This window comes from Mesoplodon bidens (assembly GCF_964165515.1).
Source record: "Mesoplodon bidens genome assembly, chromosome: 9".
Taxonomy (NCBI): Eukaryota; Metazoa; Chordata; class Mammalia; order Artiodactyla; family Ziphiidae; genus Mesoplodon; species Mesoplodon bidens.
The window spans coordinates 82,406,245-82,431,237 of NC_138166.1; the positions used below are offsets into that span (position 1 = coordinate 82,406,245).

Sequence of the window (24,993 nt, forward strand, 5' to 3'; positions counted from 1 at the left end):
CATCTTTAGGATTCTCTGTGTATAGTATCATGTCATCTGCGGACAGTGACAACTTTACTTCTTTCCTGATTTGTATTCCTTTTATTTCTTTTTCTTCTCTGATTGCTGTGGCTAAAACTTCCAAAACAATGTTGAATAATAGTGGTGAGAGAAGACAACCTTGTCTTGTTCCTGATCTTAGTGAAAATGTTTTCAGTTTTTCACCATTGAGGATGATGTTGGCTGTGGGTTTGTCATGTATGGCCTTTATTATGTTGAGATAAGTTCCATTTATGCCTACTTCCTGGAGGGTTTTTATCATAAATGGGTATTGTATTTTGTCACATTTATTATGTCACAACTTTCTGCATCTATTGATATGATCATATGGTTTTTCTCCTTCAATTTGTTAATATGGTGTATCACATTGATTGATTTGTGTATATTGAAGAATCCTTGCATTCCTGGAATAAACCCCACTTGATCATGGTGTATGATCCTTTTAATGTGCTGTTGGTTTCTGTTTGCTAGTATTTTGTTGAGGATTTTTGCATCTGTGTTCATCAGTGGTACTCGCCTGTAGTTTTCTTTCTTTGTGACATCTTTGTTTGGTTTTGGTATCAGGGTGATGGTGGCCTCGTAGAATGAGTTAAGGAGTGTTCCTCCCTCTGCTACATTTTGGAAGAGTTTGAGAAAGATAGGTGTTAGCTCTTCTCTAAAAGTTTGACAGATTCCTCCTGTGTAGCCATCTGGTCCTGGACTTTTGTTTGTTGGAAGATTTTAAATCACAGTCTCAATTTCATTGCTTGTGATTGGTTTGTTTATATTTTCTGTTTCTTCCTGGTTCAGTCTTGGAAGGTTGTGCTTTTCTAAGAATGTGTCCATTTCTTCCAGGTTGTCCATTTTATTGGCATATAGTTGCTTGTAGTAATCTCTCATGATCCTTTGTATTTCTGCCATGTCAGTTGTTACTTCTCCTTTTTCACTTCTAATTCTATTGATTTGAGTCTTCTCCCTTTTTTTCTTGATAAGTCTGGCTAATGGTTTACCCATTTTGTTTATCTTCTTAAAGAACCAGCTTTTAGTTTTATTGATCCTTGCTATTGTTTCCTTCATTTCTTTTTCATTTATTTCTGATCTGATCTTTATGATTTCTTTCCTTCTTCTAACTTTGGGGTTTTTTTGTTCTTCTTTCTCTGATTGCTTTAGGTGTAAGGTTAGGTTGTTTATTTGAGATGTTTCTTGTTTCTTGAGGTAGAATTGTATTGCTATAAACTTCCCTCTTAGAACTGCTTTTGCTGCATCCCATAGGTTTTGGGTCGTTGTGTTTTCATTGTCATTTGTTTCTAGGTATTTTTTGAGTCCCTCTTTGATTTCTTCAGTGATCTCTTGGTTATTTAGTAGTGTATTGTTTAGCTTCCATGTGTTTGTATTTTTTAGTTTTTTTCCTGTAATTGATATCTAGTCTTATAGCATTGTGGTCGGAAAACATACTTGGTATGATTTCAGTTTTCTTAAATTTACCAAGGCTTGATTTGTGACCCAAGATATGATCTATCCTGGAGAATGTTCCAGGAGCACTTGAGAAGAAAGAGTATTCTGTTGTTTTTGGATGGAATGTCCTATAATATCAATTAAGTCCATCTTATTTAATGTATCATTTAAAACTTGTGTTTCCTTATAGCAAAGCTATACAGGCAAAATCACACAAAGAAGCATACACACACAGACTCACAGAAAGAGAAAATGGAAAAACAATATATCTATACATTAAAAAAAAAAACAAGGAAGAGAGCAACCAAATCAATAAACAAATCTACCAATGATGGTAAACTCTAAATACTAAACTAAGATAAACATAAAACCAGAAATAAATTAGATGCAGAAAGCAAACCCCCAAGTCTACAGTTGCTTCTGAGGTCCACTGCCTCAATTTTGGGGTGATTCATTGTCTATTCAGGTATTCCACAGATGCAGCGTACATCACGTTGATTGTGGAGATTTACTCTGCTGCTCCTGAGGCTGCTGGGAGAGATTTCCCTTTCTCTTCTTTGTTCGCACAGCTCCTGGGGTTCAGCTTTGGATTTGGCCCCGCCTCTGCCTGTAGGTCATCTGAGGGCGTCTGTTCTTCACTCAGACAGGACGGGGTTAAAAGAGCAGCTGATTCGGGGGCTCTGGCTCACTCAGGCTGGGGGGAGGGAGGGGTATGGAATGTGGGGTGAGCCTGAGAGGGGCAGAGGCCAGCGTAACGTTGCACCAGCCTGAGGTGCGCCGTGTGTTCTCCCGGGAAAGTTGTCCCTGGATCACGGGACCCTGGCAGTGGCGGGCTGCACAGGATCCCGGCAGGGTAGGTGTGGATAGTGTCCTGTGCCCACACACAGGCTTCTTGATGGCTGCAGCAGCAGCCTTAGCGTCTCATGCCCGTCTCTGGGGTCTGCACTGATAGCCACGGCTCGCACCTGTCTCAAGCTCATTTAGGTGGTGCTCTGAATCCCCTCTCCATGGGCACCCAAAACAGTGGTCTCTTGCTTCTTAGGCAGGTCCAGAATTTTTCCCAGACTCCCTCCCGGCTAGCTGTGAGACACTAGCCCCCTTCAGGCTGTGTTCGCGCAGCCAACCCCAGTCCTCTCCCTGGGGTCTGACCTCTGAAGCCTGAGCCTCAGCTCCCAGCCTGCACCCACCCTGATGGGTGAGCAGACAAGCCTCTCGGGCTGGTGAGTGCTGGTCAGCACTGATCCTCTGTGCAGGAATCTCTCCACTTTGCCCTCTGCACCCCTGTTGCTGTGCTTTCCTCCGTGGCTCCGAAGCTTCCCCCCTGTCACCCTCTGTGTCTGCCAGGGAAGGGGCTTCCTAGTATGTGGAAACTTTCCTCCTTCACAGCTCCCTCCCACTGGTGCAGGTCCCATCCCTATCCTTTTATCTCTGTTTTTTCTTTTTTCTTTGGCCCTACCCAGGTACTTGGGGAGTTTATTGTCTTTTGGGAAGTCTGAGGTCTTCTGCCAGTGTTCAGTAGGTGTTCTGTAGGAGTTATTCCACATGTAGATGTATTTCTGATGTATTTGTGGGGAGGAAGTTGATGTCCACGTCTTACTCCTCCGCCATCTTGAAGCAGGCTCCCTGTTTCAAGTATTTTTATATCACGGGACTGATGACAAATCAACAGTGGCTTGCTTCAGTTTATACATTCACTACCTTTAATCCCAGTAATCCCAGTCTCTTTCCGTCATACACTTTCCCATAGGTTTAGAGCCTTTTCAGGTTTATCAGTGTTTCATGCCTCTTTCTCTGGAAACAGGTTAGTACATTTCCTAGGTAGTCTCCGCTGTTTGAGGTTGGCATTAGTTATGGCAGAGCTCTTTTATTTATGTTTGAATTCTTCATTTACCTTCAAAATTCAGAAGGATGCACAGTGAAAAATCTAGTTCTTCTCCCTGGAGACTACTGGTGTTATGGCAGTCTTGAATCTCCAGAGGCATTTATCACCTATACAAGCAGGGACTCATTTTCTTTTCTTTCTTTCTTTTTTTTTTAATTGAAGTATAGTTAATTTACCATGTTGTGTTAGTTTCAAGTGTACAGCAAAGTGATTCAGTTATATGTATTTCAGATTCTTTTCCATAATAGGTTATTATAAGATATTGAGTATATATAGTTCACTGTGCTATACAGTAGATATGAGTAGTACTCATTTTCATAAATGGTAGCATATACTATAAATGTTAGGACTGTGCCTTATTATAGATTCTTAATCTGGGATCTGTGTCCTAAGGACGTCTGTGAACCCCATGAAATTGTTAGCAAAATTTTGTGTAAACATGCATTTTGAAGGGAAGAAGTTATCAGTTTCTTAGGGCAACTTGTGGTTCAATAGTTGTCAAGAACCATGTGTTATGGCGATTTGACAAGCTTCTGAGCTTTTGTTCCACCATCCCCTCCAGTCCCCTGCTCCCCCATCTCTAATGCCTGGCCAGCTTGCCTTCTTTGTGGTCTGCCTTGGACTCCTTAAGTTACCTCTCCAGGCAGCTGCCGTGAGTCTTCTTGGCTCCCGTACTTTGAAACATCAGTTCTTGTCTCTTCAGTGGTGCTTTGGCTATCAAAAATGAAACTTCTGGATTCAAATTATTTGTCTTTTGCCTCAGCTTGATGATGATGGGCAAGTTGGTACCTCAGCTTCCGTCTGCTGTTTTCCTCCCATGGAAGTGCGGGAGAAAAAGCAGCTCATGGGGTTCTTTCATTTAAGGAAAAACATGCAGTTTTTTTCATCTATAATAAAAAGCATTTTGTTTGAATTGAGAAGATAGTAAAGCAGTGTTATAGGAAATGGAGACAAATCACCCCAAATTCTATCAACAGCAATTAGATTCTTGGAATAATGACTAAATAGGCAGAATCAGTTATTTTCCATTGTCCTCTCTCAGTAAGCACAAGTATTGGGTTACTCTATACCTCAGGGTTGTTCAGTGTGGATTAAACAAGATAATGCGGAATTTTTAGCCTGGGCCTGTAAGCTACTTAACAAATGTTAGCTGTGGTAATCTCTAGGGCTATTTAATTTCTGCTACTACAGAGACTTCTCGTACTGTTAGTCCAAGTGCTGAAGATTAAATCTCTCTCAGCGCTTTTCAAATTTTGGGTGCTAAGTGCTTTTCTTGATCAACGTTTTGAATAGTTCTTTCCCTTTCAGTTTTGTGTTGTGTAACAGCTTGCCTGCTTCTAAGAGGAGAAGAGGGTTGACCCTGGTTGGCTAGAGCCAGTCAAGTTCATTTCCCCAGAAGGAAGAAGCAGTGTTGGCTGTAGGGAAGAAGGGTTGGGTTTTAATTTTCTGTTTCGTGGATGAGAATCAAGGCCAGTTGGAGCTTGTTCTGAAGCGTCTTAGCTGTAGCCTATGTAACAGTACAATAAAATCTTACCAGAACTATCCCACCTGAGAGAATACCATGTAATCTGATCCCTGCTCTCATTGGAGTTTCATATATTTATACAGCCTAGTGGTTTTTGTCTCTTCCAGAGCAACTCAGTTTCTCCTAGTAACTCTTCAAAGGTCCCTGTGACGTGAAGTATTTGAGAGCTACAGATTTCACCCTTTGTCAGCCACAGTCCCTATTTCTGTGTGCAGTGATCTAGTCTCTCCTTGCCCTGCTGTGATTTGGTTTTACCCCCACCATGCCCTTGAAGGTGCTCTGGCTCAAGTTAGCAGTGACGCCAGGTGGTAACCCAATTCCAGACACCCCCGCCAACCTCCAGGCTTTTATCGAGACCTAGAGATTCTGCCTCCTTCAAAATCTCTCTTCTCTGTTCTTGAAACTTCATTACAATTGCTATCGTTCTCTGTTCAACTCTGGAATGTTAAGGTAACAGTCTTTCTGCCTTCATTTTCCTTCCCTCTGATTCCTTCTCTGTATGCTCTCAGATGTTTTTGAGATATAATGTTGTTTTTTTTTTCCTGGCTCAGTATTACTGCCAGATACTTCTGTGATTCCTCATTACCGCTGGACAAATCTAAACGCCTTAGCCAGGGTTACAATCCCATTTGTGATTTGACTTTTAGTCTTCTCTTACTGAACCCCCTCTGGGATGCTAAGTCCCACCCCTGAGGAAGTGTTCGGGTCTCCTAACAGGCCACCTGAGTCCTGCCTGCTCATGCCTTGGCTCAGCTGCCCCCTCCAGCGGGAGCTCCGTCTCCGCCTTGTGCCCCGGTGATTCATCCTATGGAGAAGTCACACCTGACATCACCTTTCATCATCCCTTTTTTGTGCTGTCATCCTATTCCATGTTTATATGTCTCTGTACTCGGTTGTCGGCTCCTCGAGGGGAGGGACATCTCGTGGATCAGTGGATTGTGGAATGTAGCACTCCTTTCTCTCTGGCTTTCTGTAGTTTTGGAGCATGTCTGGTTTTGTCACATTCAAACAGAGTCGAGGACATGATTGCTTATTTGCTTCTCTTTGTATCACTGTCCCAAGTATCATGCACTTGATTATTCTCCGCCTTCTTTCATATCTGCTTTCAGAGAAACTTAGCTCTCTCCTAAGTCCCGTGACAATAAAAGCAGCTCTGCTGTGTGTCCCCAGCCATCACTGCCCTGTTCCAGCCTGATCCCCAGCATTGCCTAGCTACTCTACGCAGCCTAGATACTGCATTGATGGGCACTGTGGGAATTATATATTTATTTCCCACAGATTTCTTGAGCTCTCATTGTACGTGAAGCTGCATGTTGGTTTCATGCGAAATACAGAAATGAATGTCACAGTCATTCTACATTCAGTGGAGCTTTTGAAAGTTGGGGTGGTGGCATGGTTGCAGCAGAGAGGGATTAATTACATGAGCAGGTGGGACAGTGGGATGATTGAGCACTGGGCCAAGTACAAAAATAGCTAGCTTTGAGGGTTTACATTGTTGTGGGATTTAATCTTGTTTCAGTAGTTTAGGAGTCTACCTGGTGCAAAGAAAAGATGGGAATTAAAATTCCATCTGTCGTGGTAGACACCAGAACCTTGCATGGGTCTGGGAATGGAGAGCAAGCTGCTAGATCACCTGCCATTGGGCATTCTAAAGGGAAGAGGCAGTTTTGAGTCTCAGCTACTTAACAGCCATTGCTTCCTAGGTGGAGCTCTGGCACATCATTTGACCAGACCAGTGATTCTTCCTATTGGGTCATTGTGGCCCTAATGTGATGAGCGCTTTGAGTCAGTTTCTGTATACGTAGGGTTGTTCTGGGAGGCTCTGCTGGGATGGCCTTCCCCATCAGGTAGCCTTCTGCTGGCTGTCCTCTGTGTGGACACCTGTACAGGATTCTCTCCTGGAGTGCTCTATTGCCCTCGGCAGGAGTGATGCGGTCAGTCGCTTTCCTGAATCTTCTAATCGCCTCTCTTCATAGCTCGTATCTTGTCCATTTATGGAATTTGCCTGACTCTGGATGGAGCACAACTTGAGAAGGCTGGAATATTAGAGAAGCTAGGTTACCTTTCTCTAGGATAAGGTGTATGTCCTTTTCAGGACCTCCAGTGTAGCTTTCTCTTATTGCCCAGTGACTGACCAGCTGTAAAACATGAGGTCCTGAGAGAAGGGTGCTCTTTCCTCAAGCCTTAAAAGCTTTTAGTAATTCTGCCTAGTCGGTGGAAATTGGAGGTTTCCCCACAGGGGTTAGCTATTTCCTTGTGAACTGACCCTTGATAAATGAATTTTTACTGAAGTCTTGGCTTCCTTTAGGAGTACTTTGTTTTGTCAGAGCTTTGCATTTAGGAAAGCAGTGTTTTACTGAATTTTAGGTATTAGTGTATTACTCAAAACTGAAGCCTAGACATTAGATCTATAGCTGAGGATGTTTGTAGAGTAAGTGGATCACTAAGGTGATAAAAATGTATGAGGCTGTGTTAGTGGGTTTCTGTGATGTGGCTGGTAGCTGGGCTCATTATCAGTCATCATGCTCTTTGGTCACAGTATCTGTTTTCATTATTATGAATGAGGACGGGTAGAACTGGGAGATTAAAATGTGGTGACCTCCACATTGCCATTGAGTGGTTGGTTCTTCTGCTTGCTGGCACTTTGCAGAGAGCGCATTAGATGAAGGAGGATAAGCTTGTTTTTGTGTCTTCAAGAGCACTTACTCAGGATTAGTTCTTCCTAGAACTATCCACAGTTGTCGCTGTCTAACAGTACTGCTTTTGTGAATACCAGCCCAGTGGGTTGGTAGACTGCCACATTTAAACTGGCTTCTGGTTTCTGGGAAGTCATGGATGTTTTTCTTCTAGAAAAGCTTCTTGGCTAACCCCATGGAATAATCTTCATGGACTGAAAAGGTTGGCAGACGCTTCCTTTTCAGGTCACTGATATACTGTTTTGCCTTTACTCTGTGTAGCCCATGTTCTATGGCTCCAATTGGTAATAGACAACGCATGCATATCATATACCACTCTGCCCTTTTATACGCTGTATTGTTCCGGCACACGAACTTCTGCAGATCATGTACGCTTTGAGCTCTTGCCCTCTCCTTCCTCATTTCTGTTCTAAGGGAACTTGGGGCACTGAGCTAGGTCCAGACTGTAAATTCAAGTGCTAGTGACCACTGACTATGACAGTGCTGCTTCAGGGGAGACATCTCCCTTTGTCTGTACTATCCCAAAGTGATGGGGGAAAAGCCATCCCTTTGCACAGTATCTTTTTATATATATATATATATTTTTTTTTTTTAATTTTTTTTTTTTTTTTTGCGGTACGCGGGCCTCTCACTGTTGTAGCCTCTCCCATTGCGGAGCATAGCCTCCGAACGCTCAGGCTCAGCGGCCATGGCTCACGGGCCCCGCTGCTCCGTGGCATGTGGGATCTTCCCGGGCCGGGGCACGAACCCGTGTCCCCAGCATCGGCAGGTGGACTCTCAACCACTGCGCCACTAGGGAAGCCCTATTTTTTAATTTTTAATTTTTATTTTTGGCTGCTTTGGGTCTTCCTTGCTGCGTGCAGGCCTTCTCTAGTTGTGGCAAGCAGGGGCTACTCTTCATTGTGGTGCGCGAGCTTCTCATTGCTGTGGCTTCTCTCATTGAGGAGCACGGGCTATAGGTGTGTGGGTTTCAGTAGTTGCAGCTTGCAGGCTCTGGAGCCCAGGCTCAGTAGTTGTGGCACACGGGCTTAGTTGCTCCGCGGCACATGGGATCTTCCCAGAACAGGGATCAAACCCGCGTCCCCTGCATTGGTAGGTGGATTCTTAACCACTGCACCACCAGGGAAGTCCCTGCACAGTATCTTGAGATCACATGCAGACTCTGTTAGTACCCATTGTGGATGTGTGGCTCACTCCTTGTATCTGGGTCTTTAATGAGTGACAGGGAAGAACCACCATTGTCAAGCTGATCCCTTACCAGCTAGACAGTAGACAGCAGACAGCTAGAGAGTAGACAGTGATGGGGGTGGTGGAGGGGTGGGCATGGGGTGAATTCCTAGTGCTGGTGTCTGGGAAACCATGATGCCTGTTTTTAGGGCTCGTGCTAGTTAAACCAACTGTTCAACCTGCCTTTTTTAGGAGCCCCCTGAGCGTATGATCCATGTTGTGTGTGTTTCATTTTTATATTCTCCTCAGGGCCTAGTGCATGGCCAGGCTATTGAAGGAGTGAAGTTGCTTGGATGTTGATTGTGTCGTGTGAGAACTGCCTAGTTCTTGAACACGTTTATTTTGTCTTTCAGCCCTGGGCATTTCCTGCTCGAGAGTTCCTTCGGAAGAAGCTGATTGGGAAGGAAGTCTGCTTCACGATAGAAAACAAGACTCCCCAGGGGCGAGAGTATGGCATGATCTACCTTGGAAAAGGTGAGTACCAAGGGGGAAAGGTACTCATTTTTCTCTAAGTCTGAAGTTCCTCCAAAGACTGGTTTTCATCTGGCGGAGGTCGCTCTGGGAGGGTTGGCTGTAGGTCTCATTGGAAGTGCACAGAGCTCGTGGCACGTAGGTGCCCTGGTACTCCTGCTCCTAGTTTACTCCTGTGCCCGCTTTCCTGGCTTGGTTTAGGTGTGCGTGTAAGCGTAGAATTATTTTCCCCTGTATTTAGGCTGTCAGCCTGTGGAACTCATTGGCTCTGTGCTTCTAGGTCAGAGTGCTAATTGAATTCCTATAGATTTCCTATTGCATCTTCTATTTGCTTTATCTATCTTGTGGCTTTTCTTCTCCTCCTGGGGACTCTCTTTAGGGAAGGATGATTTGTTTAGGGCTTGTGGTTTTTTGTAAGCCACATGACTTGGAATGGAATGGAATGGAATGGAAAGAACACGGGCTTTGGAGTGGTGTAGGTGTGGATTCCTGGCTCTTCTACCATGTACTCTTACTTAACCCGTAACTGAACCTTTCCAAGCCCTAGTTTCAATTGTAAGTTATAGAGAGAGTTTAAAGAGATGGTATGTGTAAAGCATCTCGCACCAGCACAGAGAATGCACTCAGTAAATATGTGTGTGTGCGCACATATGCCTGTTGTTTAGCTGGGCCGGATAGCTTATAGGATATTAGGTGTTCTGGTCTTTTTTGCATTAGGTAGAGGGAGAGTGAGATTGCACAATGGAGTTTGAACAGAAATAGGACATAGAAAGAATTGGTAGAATGTTTTCCATAAAGCATTCAGATGAACAGGAACACTTACGTTCATCTGGATTATTTGGGGAGCAGACACCTTTTAAAGTTTCCTGTGATTATTGATAAACTAGCCTTCTAACTGAGCTGCTTTATATAATCTATTTGCCTTGGGTGACTAGTAAGCTGGAAGTAAGCAAGCAGAGTATATGACAAGGCTAACAATATCCTTTTAGGATTCTGATTTTAAGTGTAGAGGTCTTAGACAAGTGAGTTGTGGATGACCTTGGAGCCTTCTTGTCCAATTTACCCAGTAGAGAAACAGCCCTTTTAGCAAATGGCTATCGGCATCCTGATTGGGAAATTATAGAAATACATGGAATCATTTCAAAAAGAGAAGTAAATAAATTTGCCTTTTGCCCATAATTCAAATAATATAGTAGGTAATAAAACACTTAAGCATTATTGTTGGAGGGCTACTGGCTAGGAAGAATGTAAGACAAATAGAAGTGTACTGTCTTCAAAATGTAATTGTTCGAGAATTTCATTACCCAAAATAATACAATTCTGTAAGAGCTGGTCAATCTTCTGTTACCGGACAAGAGACCTCACTGGACTATAGAACATTTTTTCGGTACAGATATCTCTATGGAGAGACCACCTGTAAGTGTTCATTTAAATAACCTTAGTCTCCAACTATAAAACAGTCTATTTAAGGTAAGAGGAGCTGGCATTTAAAATTTAAAGTTGTTTTTAGAAAGTTTGTTTTTCAAACTGATGCAATTTACAGAGTGGATGTAATTTAGCATGTTAACATACTAATGTGTTTAATAGAATCTGGCGCATAGGAGGTGATTGATAAATAATTACCGAAAGAATGATTGAAATCATCTACATCTTTCAGTTTTAAAGGCTTAAATGGCTTAAAGTTTAATATTTTCACTCAGATACTTTAACCAACTTTCACTGCCAACTGTAATGAAACAGTGCCTTAGCTAATTAATTAGTGTTCATATATTTAGCCTATTTTATGGCTACTCTCTTTTTTGTCTTTTGTTTTTTTTTGTTTAGAAAAAAGATTTTCTTTTGCTATATGTAGATAGATAAAGAATTCATTTAACTATAGTTGATTTACAATATTGTGTTGCAGGTGTGTAGCTTCAGATTCTTTTCCACTATAGGTTATTATAAGATACTGAATATGGTTCCATGTGCTATACAGTAAATCCCTGTTGTTTATGTGGCTACTCTTTTTTTTTTTTTTTTTGCGGTACGCGGGCCTCTCACTGTTGTGGCCTGTCCCGTTGCGGAGCACAGGCTCTGGACGCACAGGCTCAGCGGCCATGGCTCACGGGCCCAGCTGCTCCGCGGCATGCGGGATCCTCCTGGACTGGGGCACGAACCCGTGTCCCCTGCATCGGCAGGCGGACTCTCAACCACTGTGCCACCAGGGAAGCCCCATGGCTACTCTTTTTGTGATGGAGGAGAATGACAGAATTTGAGAGTTTGTGGTTAACCCAGAGCTTATTAAAAAAAAGAGAGAGAGATGATTGATTGGTCTTCAACTTTTGGAGAATAGTCACCCACCTGCTCTGAGTACCAGCCCCAATTGTGACTTGATCACAATCATACCTTGATTAGTAATAAGCAAGCATCAGATCTTTTCCCTACAAATTCCCTGTTTTCAGTATTCTACCCACCACATTTTGTTACCTTCTTTGGGAGTTTGGCCCAGAGAATTGTATTTTTCTCCCTTTTGAAGGAGCAATGAACTCATTTAGAAGTGGGCCAGCCAGCAGCCCTTTCAAAGCACTCTGTGCCAAAGAACTGTCTGAGAGCTGTTGCGTTTGCTGTTGACTGGAGATTTTATGGCCGTTCGCCTTGTTTGTACCAGGCCTTCATTCTTTCTACCCCCGACCTCTTGGCACCTTACTGCTCAACTTTCCTCATCATCGTGGAGTCTTTCCTTTTGACTTTCCACTCTGTGGGATTATTCCTGTTGCTTCGAAAGAACCAATGTAATATTTACTGATGTCAGGTAGCTGTGTGTGTCTGTGTCTGGCCTCAGCAGTAACCTCTGTGGAAAGGTTCTTGTGATCCACACTCAGCTTCAGAACCTGAACGTTCTTTGCGTGAACAGCATTCATCTCAACTTTTTTTTTTTTGGTAGTAGGAACAGGGGCTTATGATGTGCTTCAGAAATTTGGACAGGGCCAATGGCAAGGCATTTAGATTGAGTTTGGGGGTGGTATGTAAACTTGTTGTTGCTTGCGGAAGTCTATGTATAGTGTACTGAATACATAAACCTTAGAGAACTTTATTCTATGCTGACGTTACCTATCAGCTAGACTGCTGTGTTTCAGTTTATCTAGGAGCTTGTGCTCGCTATAAAGACTTTTATGTGGTGATTCCCTCGTAGGTGTCTTCTTTTATCATTTTGGCTGACAAGCAGAGATTTAAGAGAATACAGAGAACCTAAAAGCTTTTTCAGTAGCATGGAAATGCAATTAATGTTTCAAGTGCTCAGGTGACACCTAATCAGGTTGTGTTTTATGTTTCACTTCATTTTTCTTGCCTGCTCTGAAGGCTGCTGTGTGAGATTGGAAATCGAGATGCTGTCCCCTGCATCTCTGAGACTAGGAGAAAGTGTTTGTCAAATGGTGTAGCTTGCTTGCCTTGGTGGCCTCTTGGAGCAGAGAACAGGACATCCTGAGAGGAACTGGACTTGCCAGTGTGAAACATCGTAGGCAGTCCTAAGTGAATCTGTCTGATTGTCCAGGTGGGAGGCTGCCTTTTGATTCTGTTGTGTGAATTCCTGCCGTGTGCTTGGCACTGCGCTTGGTGATTTACACACATTTAATTCTCACAAGAACCCATCTCGGGAGGTACTCTTCCCATTTTATAGATGAGTACGTGTATCAAGATGCTGAAAGACTATTAAGTGGCAGAATTTGCATTTGGTGCCAGGCCTCTCCTCCTTAGGTCAGTGTTAGTTATCCTTTCCTGGGCTGCTGCATGTGTCTTGCTTCCCTGTCAGTCTCCTGGAGTTCCTGAGATTGCCTTTGGCTCAGGAGATACACTAGAAAATTAGTCCAGAGAAGATTTATAGACCTCTGGGTCCTAGAGACTAGACATTTTGGGGGAGAAGAGGTTTTTCGGAAAACCCAACCCTACCTTGCTGCCTTGTCCCGTTCGCTGGCAACATCATTCCTTGAAGAGCTACGGGTGAAAGTGGTCCCATTAGGGCTCTCTTGCTATTGGAGATGGATTTAAACACAAGATTTACACCTCTTTTTTCCTCCTCAGATACCAATGGGGAAAACATTGCAGAATCTCTGGTTGCAGAGGGATTGGCCACCCGGAGAGAAGGCATGAGAGCGAACAAGTAAGTGTCCATTACTCTTCTGACTGTCTGACTTCCTCTCACACCACGGTGAGAACTGTGGGAGTTGACTTTGCACTGGCTTTGCTGCATTTTCATTCCTGCCCCCGATATAAAATAGGTAATATCTGATGTTCTCATGGCTTCTAGGATATTCCTGCCCAGGTGTACGTGTGTATTTTTCTGAGTGAGGAGGTTACTCGGCATTCATTAATGGCATTTGATGTGTATAATTCAAAAACAGGCTTGGAGACGAAGCAGTGCTGTTCTTACAGTAGACTTATGCCGTACACTGTAGATATTGAGTTCCAGAGTATTTATCCATCCATCCCCAAATATTTATTGAGCATTTACTATATGCCAGGCTGTGTTCTAGACACTGTGAATATAGCAATGAACAAAGACACTTAGCTTCTGCTAACAATTTAACAGGGAGACAGACAACAAACCAAACAACAAGTAGATGTATGATATTATATGAGGTACAAGGAATAAGTAAATGTAAAATAAAGCAGAGTGAATAAATCAAATTCCAAGCAAAATCTGCTGCTTGGAATCTAGCAAAACTGACAGGGGCTCAGTGGTTATATTTTAAGGTCAGGGAAAATTTATCTCTCTCCAAAGCCTTTTAGGCCTGTTTTGGTTTATGAATCTGTATATACTTAAGTAATAGGTAAAATGTATTTGTTGTTAATGTCAGTGTGAATTTGTTAGAAATGATTTTTAGATATGTAAGGTTTGTAGTGCATATATCATGTTAGGTTCACTCAGTAGGATGGGCTGCAGCTGGCTTTAATTAACACTTTAGTCTCTGAAAAGTGTAAGCTACATCAGTAATTTGGAGGCTAAAGATACTAGGGTTTTTTTTGTTGTTGTTGCTTGTTTGTTTTTTTAGTTTTATTTTATTTATTTATTTTCTTGAATTTTTGAACTTTATTTTATTTATTTCTTTATACAGCAGGTTCTTATTTGTTATCCATTTTAAACACATCAGTGTATACATGTCAATCCCAATCGCCCAGTTCATCCACCACCCCCCGCCCAAAACTTTTCCCCCTTGGTGTCCATACGTTTGTTCTCTACATCTGTGTCTCTATTTCTGCCCTGAAAACCGGTTCATCTGTACCATTTTTCTAGATTCCACATGTATGCATTAATATACGATATTTGTTTTTCTCTTTCTGACTTACTTCACTCTGTATGACAGTCTCTAGATCCATCCACGTCTCTACAAATGACCCAATTTCGTTCCTTTTTATGGCTGAGTAATATTCCATTGTATATAAGTACCAGATCTTCTTTATCCATTCGTCTGTCGATGGGCATTTAGGTTGCTTCCATGACCTGGCTATTGTAAATAGTGCTGCAGTGAACACTGGGGTGCATGTGTCTTTTTGAATTATGGTTTTCTCTGGGTATATGCCCAGTAGTGGGATTGCTGGGTCATATGGTAATTTTATTTGTAGTTTCTTAAGGAACCTCCATACTCTTCTCCATAGTGGCTGTATCAATTTACGTTCCCACCAGCAGTGCAGGAGGGTTCCCTTTTCTCCACACCTTCTCCAGCATTTGTTGTTTGTAGATTTTCTGATGATGCCCATTCTAACTGGTGTGAGGTGATACCTCATAGTAGTTTTGATTTGCATTTCTGTAATAATTAGTGCTGTTGAGCAGCTTTTCATGTGCTTCTTGGCCATCTGTATGTCTTCTTTGGAGAAATGTCCATTTAGGTCTTCTGCCCATTTTTTGGATTGGGTTGTTTGTTTTTTTTGATATTGAGCTGCATGAGCTGCTTGTATATTTTGCAGATTAATCCTTTGTCCGTTGCTTCATTTGCAAAAATGTTCTCCCATTCTGAGGTTGTCTTTTCGTCTTGTTTGTAGTTTCCTTTGCTTTGCAAAAGCTTTTAAGTTGCATTAGGTCCCATTTGTTTATTTTTGCTTTTATTTCCATTACTCTAGGAGGTGGATCAAAAAAGATCTTGCTGTGATTTATGTCAAAGAGTGTTCTTCCTATGTTTTCCTCTAAGAGTTTTATAGTGTCCAGTCTTACATTTAGGTTTCTAATACATTTTGAGTTTTTTTTTTTTTTTTTTCTTTTTTTTTTTTCTTTTTGCGGTATGCGGGCCTCTCACTCTTGTGGCCTCTCCCGTTGCGGAGCACAGGCTCCGGATGCGCAGGCCCAGCGGCCATGGCTCACGGGCCCAGCCGCTCCGCGGCATATGGGATCCTCCCAGACCGGGGCACGAACCCGTATCCCCTGCATCGGCAGGCGGACTCTCAACCACTGCGCCACCAGGGAGGCCCTTGAGTTTATTTTTGTTCAGGTGTTCTAATTACATTCTTTTACATGTAGCTGTCCAGTTTCCCAAGCACCACTTATTGAAGAGACTGTGTTTTCTCCATTGTATGTCCTTGCCTCCTTTGTCATAGATCAGTTGACCATAGGTGCGTGGGTTTATCTGTGGGCTTTCTATCCTGTTCTATTGATCTATATTTCTGTTTTTGTGCCAGTACCATTGTCTTGATTACTGTAGCTTTGTAGTATAGTCTGAAGTCAGGGAGTATGATTCCTCCAGCTCCGTTTTTTTCCCTCAAGACTGCTTTGACTATTCGGGGTCTTTTGTGTCTCCATACAAATTTTAAGATTTTTTGTTCTAGTTCTGTAAAAAATGCCATTGGTAATTTGATAGGGATTGCACTGAATCTGTAGATTGCTTTGGGTAGTGTAGTCATTTTCACAGTATTGATTCTTGCAGTCCAATAACATGGTATGTCTTTCCATCTGTTTGTATCATCTCTAATTTCTTTCATCAGTGTCTTACAGTTTTCTCCATACAGGTCTTTTGTCTCCCTAGGTAGGTTTAATACCTATTTAATCCCTAGGTATTTTATTCTTTTTGTTGCAGTGGTAAATGGGAATGTTTCCTTAATTTCTCTTTCAGATTTTTCATCATTAGTGTATAGGAATGCAAGAGATTTCTGTGCATTAATTTTGTATCCTGCAATTTTACCAAATTCATTGATTAGCTCCAGTAGTTTTCTGGTGGCATCTTTAGGATTCTCTGTGTATAGTATCATGTCATCTGCAGACAGTGACAATTTTACTTCTTCTTTTCCAATTTGTATTCCTTTTATTTCTTTTTCTTCTTTGATTGCCATGACTAGGACTTCCAAAACTATGTTGAATAACAGTGGTGAGAGTGGACATCCTTGTCTTGTTCCTGATCTTAGTGGAAATGGTTTCAGTTTTTCACCATTGGGAATGATGTTTGCTGTGGGTTTGTCATATATGGCCTTTATTATGTTGAGTTAGGTTCCCTATATGCCCACTTTCTGGAGATTTTTTATCATAAACGGGTGTTGAATTTTGTCAAAAGCTATTTCTGCATCTATTGAGATGATCATATGGTTTTTATTCTCCAGTTTGTTAATATGGTGTATCACATTGATTGATTTGCGTATATTGAAGAATCCTTGCATCCCTGGGATATATCCCACTTGATCATAGTGTATGATTCTTTTAATGTGTTGTTGGATTCTGTTTGCTAGTAATTTGTTGAGGATTTTTGCATCTATATTCATCAGTGATATTGGTGTGTAATTTTCTTGTTTTTTAGTATCTTTGTCTGGCTTTGGTATCAGGGTGATGGTGGCCTTATAGAATGAGTTTGGGAGTGTTCCTTCCTCTGCAATTTTTTGGAAGAGTTTGAGAAGGATGGGTGTTAGCTCTTCTCTAAATATTTGATAGAATTCACCTGTGAAGCCATCTGGTCCTGCACTTTTGTTTGTTGGAAGATTTTTTTTCTTTTTTTTTGCGGTACGCGGGCCTCTCACTGTTGTGGCCTCTCCCATTGCGGAGCACAGGCTCCGGACACGCAGGCTCAGCGGCCATGGCTCACAGGCCCAGCCACTCCGCGGCATGTGACATCTTCCTGGACCGGGGCACGAACCTGTGTCCCCTGCATCGGCAGGCGGACTCTCAACCACTGCGCCACCAGGGAAGCCCCTGTTGGAAGATTTTAAATCACAGTTTCAGTTTCATTGCTTGTGATTGGTGTGTTCACATTTTCTATTTCTTCCTGGTTCAGTCTTGGAAGGTTGTAACTTTCTAAGAATTTGTCCATTTCTTCCAGGTTTTCCATTTTATTGGCATAGAGTTGCTTGTAGTAGTCTCTTAGGATGCTTTGTATTTATGCGGTGTATGTTGTAACTTCTCCTTTTTCATTTCTAATTTTATTTATTTGAGTCATCTCCCTCTTTCTTGATGAGTCTGGCTAATGGTTTATCCATTTTGTTTATCTTCTCAGAGAACCAGCTTTTAGATTTATTCATCTTCGCCATTATTTTCTTTGTTTCTATTTCATTTATTTCTGCTCTGATCTTTGTGATTTCTTTATTTCTGCTAACTTTGGCTTTTGCTTGCTCTTCTTTCTCTAGTTCCTTTAGGTGTAAGGTTAGATTGTTTATTTGAGATTTTTCTTGTTTCTTGAGGTAGGCTTGTATTCCTATAAACCTCCCTCTTAGAACTGCTTTTGCTGCATCCCATAGGTTTTGGATCGTCGTTTTTCATTGTCTTTTGTCTCTAAGTATTTTTTTTATTTCCTCTTTGATTTCTTCAGTGATCTCTTGGTTATTTTGTAACGTATTGTTTAGCCTCCATGTGTTTCTGTTTTTTACGTTTTTTCCCCTGTAATTGACTTCTAATCTCATAGCATTGTGGTCAGAAAAGATGCTTGATATGATTTCAGTTTTCTGAAATTTACTGAGGCTTGATTTGTGACCCAAGATGCGATGTATCCTGGAGAATGTTCCATGCGCACTTGAGAAGAAAGTGTAATCTGTTGTTTTTGGATGGAATGTCCTATAAATATCAATTAAATCTATCTGGTCTGTGTCATTTAAAGCTTGTGTTTCCTTATTAATTTTCTGTTTGGATGATCTGTCCATTGGTGTATGTGAGGTGTTAAAGTCCCCCACTATTATTGTGTTACTGTTGATTTCTTCTTTTATGGCTGTTAGCAGTTTCCTTATGTATTGAGGTGCTCCTATGTTGGGTGCATATATATTTATAATTGTTATATCTTCTTCTTGGATTGATCCCATGATCGTTGTGTAGTTTCCTTCCTTGTCTCTTGTAACATTCTTTATTTTAAAGTCTATTTTATCTGATATGAGTATTGCTATTCCAGCTTTCTTTTGATTTCCATTTGCATGGAATATCTTTTTCCATCCCCTCACTTTCAGTCTGTATGTGTTCCTAGGTCTGAAGTCGTTCTCTTGTAGATAGCATATGTATGGGTCTTGTTTTTGTATCCATTCAGCGAGCCTGTGCCTTTTGGTTGGAGCATTTAATCCATTCACATTTAAGGTAATTATTACTATGTATATTCCTATTACCATTTTCTTAATTGTTCTGAGTTTGTTTTTGTAGGTCCTTTTCTTCTCTTGTATTTCCCACTTAGAGAAGTTCCTTTGGCATTTGTTGTAGAGCTGTTTTGGTGGTGCTGAATTCTCTTAGCTTTTGCTTGTCTGAAAAGATTTTGATTTCTCCGTTGAATCTGAATGAGATCCTTGCGGGTAGAGTAATCTTGGTTTTAGGTTCTTCCCTTTCATCCCTTTAAATATGTCCTGCCACTCCCTTCTGGCTTGCAGAGTTTCTGCTGAGTAATCAGCTGTTAACCTTATGGGAGTTCCCCTGTATGTTATTTGTCGTTTTTCCCTTGCTGCTATCAATAATTTTTCTTTGTCTTTAATTTTTGCCAATTTGATTACTATGTGTCTTGGCATGTTTCTCCTTGGGTTTATCCTGTATGGGACTCTCTGTGCTTCCTGGACTTGGGTGGCTGTTTCCTTTCCCATGTTAGGAAGTTTTCAACTATAATCTCTTCAAATATTTTCTCGGGTCCTTTCTCTCTCTCTTCTCCTTCTTTGACCCCTATAATGCAAATTTTGTTGCATTTAATATTGTCCCAGAGGTCTCTTAGGCTGTCTTCATTTATTTTCATTCTTTTTTCTTTATTCTGTTCCGCAGCAGTGAATTCCACCACTCTGTCTTCCAGGTCACTTATCCGTTCTTCTGCCTCAGTTATTCTGCTATTGATTCCTTCTAGTGTAGTTTTCATTTCAGTTATTGTATTGTTCATCTCTTTTTGTTTGTTCTTGAATTCTTCTAGGTCTTTGTTAAACATTTCTTGCATCTTCTTGATCTTTGCCTCCATTCTTTTTCCGAGGTCCTGGATCATCTTCACTATCATTATTTTGAATTCTTTTTCTGGAAGGTTGCCTATCTCCACTTCATTTAGTTGTTTTTCTGGGGTTTTATCTTGTTCCTTCATGTGGTACGTAGCCCTCTGCCTTTTCATCTTGTCTGTTTTTCTGTAAATGTGGTTTTTGTTCCACAGGCTGCAGGATTGTAGTTCTTGCTTCTGCTGTCTGTCCTCTAGTAGATGAGGCTATCTCAGAGGCTTGTGCAAGTTTCCTGATGGGAGGGACTGGTGGTGGGTAGAGCTGGTTGTTGCTCTGGTGGACAGAGCTCAGTAAAACTTTAATCTGCTTCTCTGCTGATGGGTGGGGCTGGGTTCCCTCCCTGTTGGTTGTTTGGCCTGAGGTGACCCAACACTGGAGCTTACCCGGGCTCTTTGGTGGGGCTAATGGTGGACTCTGGAAGGGCTCACACCAAGGAGTACTTCCCAGAACTTCTGCTGCCAGTGTCCTTGTCCTCACGGTGAGACATAGCCACCCCTCCGCCTCTGCAGGAGACCCTCCAACACTAGCAGGTAGGTCTGGTTCAGCCTCCTATGGGGTCACTGCTCCTTCCCCGGGGCCCTGATGCACACAGTACCTTGTGTGTGCCCTGCAAGAGTGGAGTCTGTTTTCCCCAGTCCTCTTGATATCCTGCAATCAAATCCCACTAGCCTTCAAAGTCTGGTTCTCTAGGAATTCCTCCTCCCATTGCCGGACCCCCAGGTTGGGAAGCCTGACGTGGGGCTCAGAACCTTCAGTGGGTGGACTTCTGTGGTCTAAGTGTTCTCCAGTTTGTGAGTCACCCACCCAGCAGTTATGGGACTTGATTTTATTGTGATTGTGCCCCTCCTACTGTCTCATTGTGGCTTCTCCTTTGTCTTTGGATGTGGGGTATCTTTTTTGGTGAGTTCCAGCATCTTCCTGTCGATGATTGTTCAGCAGTTAGTTGTGCTTTCGGTGCTCTCACAAGACAGAGTGAGAATATGGCCTTCTACTCCGCCATCTTGAGCCAATCCTGGCTTTTTTTTTTTTTTTTTTTTTTTTTTTTTTTTGCAGTACGTGGGCCTCTCACTGTTGTGGCCTCTCCCGTTGAGGAGCACAGGCTCTGAACGCGCAGGCCCAGCGGCCACGGCTCACGGGCCCAGCCGCTCCACGACATGTGGGATCTTCCCGGACCAGGGCACGAACCCGTGTCTGCTGCATCGGCAGGCGGACTCTCAACCACTGCGCCACCAGGGAAGCCCTGGCTTATTTTTTATTTTTTATTTTTTTAGTTTTTGACTGTACCACACAGCTTGTGGGATCTTAGTTTCCTGACCAGGGATTGAACCTGGGGCCATGGCAGTGCATTGTCCTAACCACTGGACTACCAGGGAACTCCCTAAAGATGCTCTTTAAATCATTAAATCCTTGTTATATTATGACTGTAGCTGTAGAAGAAGCTTTAGATAAATCTTTGCATGAACTGTACCAATGATGGGGAGGAACAAAGGCCAAAATGTACGGTTTGCCTCCTTCCTGCCTTCATAGACTTTGTGGTCAAGTCAGTCACCATATACTTCTTTGGTCCTTTATGACTCTAAAGAGTCGTTGGCTAGAGCTTATAATTGGGGTGTGAGCATGTGGGAATTTGTTGAATTCCGACATTTATCTTAGGTCCTGATTTTGGAAGCACGCCAAAGTTGTATCTTAAGGACAGTTGCTGGCATGATTACTGTTGCAGTGTTTTTTGGAATCCAATTTGCAACCAGAATGAAGAATTTTTAAAAAGCCCAAAGCAGTATTGTACCATCTCAACAAAGATATCTCCCCTGGAGTCCCAATCCTTTTTCTCCAAAGTTGTCTTGACTTAAAGCCTTCTTTTCTCAGTTTCGATGTTTGCTTCTATCTCAAGCTACATTTTTTTTCCCCCTGTGGAATTCTGGCAGCAATTTTGGATCTTTGAAGCTGATGATTGTTTTTTTTTGTTGTTGTTGGGGGGAGGGAAAGAGCAGTACTGAGGATTTCTGGCTTGAGAAATTGTAGGTCAGGAGTCCCTGTTGAAAATCCTTACTGGTCAAGGTGGGAGCTTCAGTTTCTGCAGAAGGCTGTTGATGGAACGAGGCGCTGACATCGTGGAAAGGCTTTCCAGGTTCACTTCAGCTCAGATACGTCTGAGAGAGAGAAGAGCAGAGCCATTTCTGGGTTTGGTTGTTTTGGGGGGTGTTTTTTTTTTTTTTCCGGTCTGTCTACTGACTTTCTGGCTGCTCTTGTATGTAGTTTGGTTTCCTGTCTAATGAAGGAGGCTTCCGTCTTCAGATTGCTTTGCTTAGCTGGCCTTATTGAATGTGTAGGTAGTTTTGGGGTAATATTATCTGTAATGGTATTCGTTCTGCATTCCCTAGCCCTGTTCTGCGGACAACAGGGGGTAAGGGTGGTTCTTAGTCACTTTCCCTGCACTGTGTTCTGCCGAGCTCTGCCTGGATTCTAGTTCCTGAATCTGGGGTGGTTAAATGAAGCTCTCCCTCCTGGAGCGGCTCCCTTCTGAGCCACCAGCTTGTTCTCTTGTAATCACTGATGGTGGCAGTACCGAGACATGTGTTCTTTGGATACTCTCATTAAATGCTGTTATGATTGAATCTTTTGTTTGAGGGAGTAAGTCTGAAATCCAGAAGTTGCACTCATGATGGGTTTCTGTTTATAGGCCTGAGTCTGCAGCCACAGATGTGAAACAAACTCTTTGGTCTTTTCAAGTGGAGAAGTTGCTGAAGGAACCCAGAATCAAAGATGAGCCTGATATTTCTGTTGTGAATTCACTAACCACATGTGTTTATTATTTCTCACGTCCCAGTCCTGAGCAGAACCGGCTTTCGGAATGTGAGGAGCAAGCAAAAGCAGCTAAGAAAGGAATGTGGAGTGAGGGGAATGGTTCACATACTCTCCGGGACCTCAAGTATACCATTGAGAACCCAAGGCACTTTGTGGACTCACACCACCAGAAGCCTGTTAATGGTGAGGCTGTCGGGGAAAGACGGATATGACTCAGGGTGATTTCCCTCTATTTGCTCTTGAGCTTCTTGAGGTTAATAAAACCAATTCTACTTTAGTACCCAAGGGAAATTGTTAAGGGTAAAACAACACCCTGGTACTTTGGAAGGGAGCTTGAATCCAGTTCATATAGGTTGCATCAGATGTATTTTGCTGAGGTTAGTCCTTTGCGGCTACAAGCTAGTAAATTGCTGATAATTTTGCACAGGGGGGATCTTCTTGTTTTCTCTAAAAGATGGCTACCTAAATACTGTCCCCAAAACTTCAAGGTAGAAATGTGTATTCTGTATATAGCTAAACACATATGCGTGTACCCATGTGCATGCATGCATGCATGCACATACACACACATTCTGTATAGTTCTTGGTCCTACTTTGAGATCATATTAACTGACAGACTCAGGAAAATAAAATTATTACCAATCCTGAATTGTTGTTATTTTTTTGCCAGGCACTCAGTACACAGATAAGCTTTGTTATCCATAAGCTAGGTTGCTTAGGTATAAGCCATGAGGTCCCAGAAGGTTCAAAAGACGTAGAAGTTGGTCTGAACCAAATCCCCCAGGAATAGTTTGGGCAAGAGTCTGTTGTGTGAACACTCATGATGTGCCGGTGCTTCGTCACCTCTTGGAGGGAGGCTTTCTTGGGGTTTGGGGGAGAGGAACTGCATTCCGGGCAGTTTGATTGGGCATTGTTTATCCTCGGCACGACTTTTGCTATGACTCAAGGTGTTTGTTCTGTCATGCAGCTATCATCGAGCACGTTCGGGACGGCAGTGTGGTCAGGGCCCTGCTCCTGCCCGACTACTACCTGGTCACCGTCATGCTGTCAGGGATCAAGGTCAGATCATACATTGGGCTACGGGGTGGTGATAGAGTTTGTGGAAGCGTTCAGTGACAGACTCTTCTACTTGGGGACTTCGTATGTACTGTTTCTTTCTTATATGGGCCGTTAACATTGACTAGAGTACTTTAAACTTTGCGGTTGGACAGTTCTAATTAGATCAAATAAGACTTTACTTTTTAAGTACTCAGGGTCTGTTTGGAGTGGGCTGTGCTAAGATTGTTGAAACCTAGAGAGGAGGGGATGGGAGGCTCTGAAGTTCGTTGAGTGTGGCTTGTCAATATAAAATACCCATTTTGATTAAAGAAATAATCAGGAATTTAAAGCGAGGCAGTGGTGAATCTCTTCTTGGCAAGGGGTCATTTTCAAGTATTGATATATTTAAGATAATTTTCCCCATGGTAACATGAGTTTTGTTTGCTTTACCAAGAAGTGTGGGATGATGATATTTCTAGTTGCATTTTATCAGTATGCTTTAAAAAGGGTTGAAAGACCTGATTTGAGACCTTTCCAAACTCAGCTTTGTGGGGTTTGTGCTTTTTGGACGGTTCCCTGTGGCCTGAGCGAGCCCAGCACTCACACTAGGCTGCATCACCCACTCGCCTTACTTTTGCTTTAGTGCCCAACTTTTCGACGGGAAGCAGATGGCAGTGAAACACCAGAACCTTTTGCCGCAGAAGCCAAATTTTTCACCGAGTCTCGACTGCTTCAGAGAGATGTCCAGATCATTCTGGAGAGCTGCCACAACCAGAACATTCTGGGTACCATCCTTCATCCAGTGAGTGTGCCTATGCAGACTGGGCCATGTGGGGGGTGTGTGTGTGGGGTTCCACTTGGGGTTTGAAGAGCTGTAGTTTGCTTTTCTTCTTCCTCTCTGTATTTATGAGCCACTGAAATATCTTGGCAGGACTATCATCTGATTTTGAGGCCTTTTCTAGGGAGTTATCAGTTACCTGATAGAATTGGATAAATCTGCAAGTTTGTACTTTTAGAAAACTCATCTCAGTTGTTCCTGGGTTTATAAGGGGAGGAAGGACTCTAGCACTTATTTTCCCAAGGGCTGGTCCTAAAGCTTACCAATAAGAAAGGTGGGAGGTTGCCACATCAGTGAGAAGTGGTGATGAAGCTTGTAGGTGGGATTGGTGAGGTTTGTACGCAGGTCTAGAAGTTAGCTGTGTGAGGTTTTGGTAGAACTCTGAAGAGGAAACCATTCTATGGAAAAACTGTTCCAGGCCTTATCCAGTTACTGCCTAACTCTGCTTTTGTGTAGGAACTAGGTTCTTTAAGTTCTTGTAGTTCTGACTATTGGGAGTTTTACTCTGTTGTATACTTTGGTAGGTGGGGTATTCTTGGATGGGAAATGACTTTGTTTTTTAACACCCAAGTTTAAGTAGGTTTTCATTATTGTAACCTCTATCCAATACAGAATAAACTATTGTTACTCTTTGGCTAAAGAATTCTTCCATGAT

At 42.4% G+C, this 24,993-nt stretch overlaps 1 protein-coding gene across 2 annotated transcripts in view; it reads left to right on the plus strand.

Annotated features, from left to right (window-relative positions):
- SND1 (staphylococcal nuclease and tudor domain containing 1) overlaps positions 1–24,993 on the plus strand; it is a 427,993-nt gene that overhangs the window by 34,199 nt on the left and 368,801 nt on the right. For both annotated transcript variants that reach the window (XM_081244332.1, XM_081244333.1), the window contains exons 3-7: positions 9,157–9,277; positions 13,334–13,412; positions 22,485–22,645; positions 23,430–23,521; positions 24,144–24,302. In XM_081244332.1, coding sequence (XP_081100458.1) covers positions 9,157–9,277; positions 13,334–13,412; positions 22,485–22,645; positions 23,430–23,521; positions 24,144–24,302 — 612 coding nt within the window. The remainder of the gene's footprint in view (positions 1–9,156; positions 9,278–13,333; positions 13,413–22,484; positions 22,646–23,429; positions 23,522–24,143; positions 24,303–24,993) is intronic.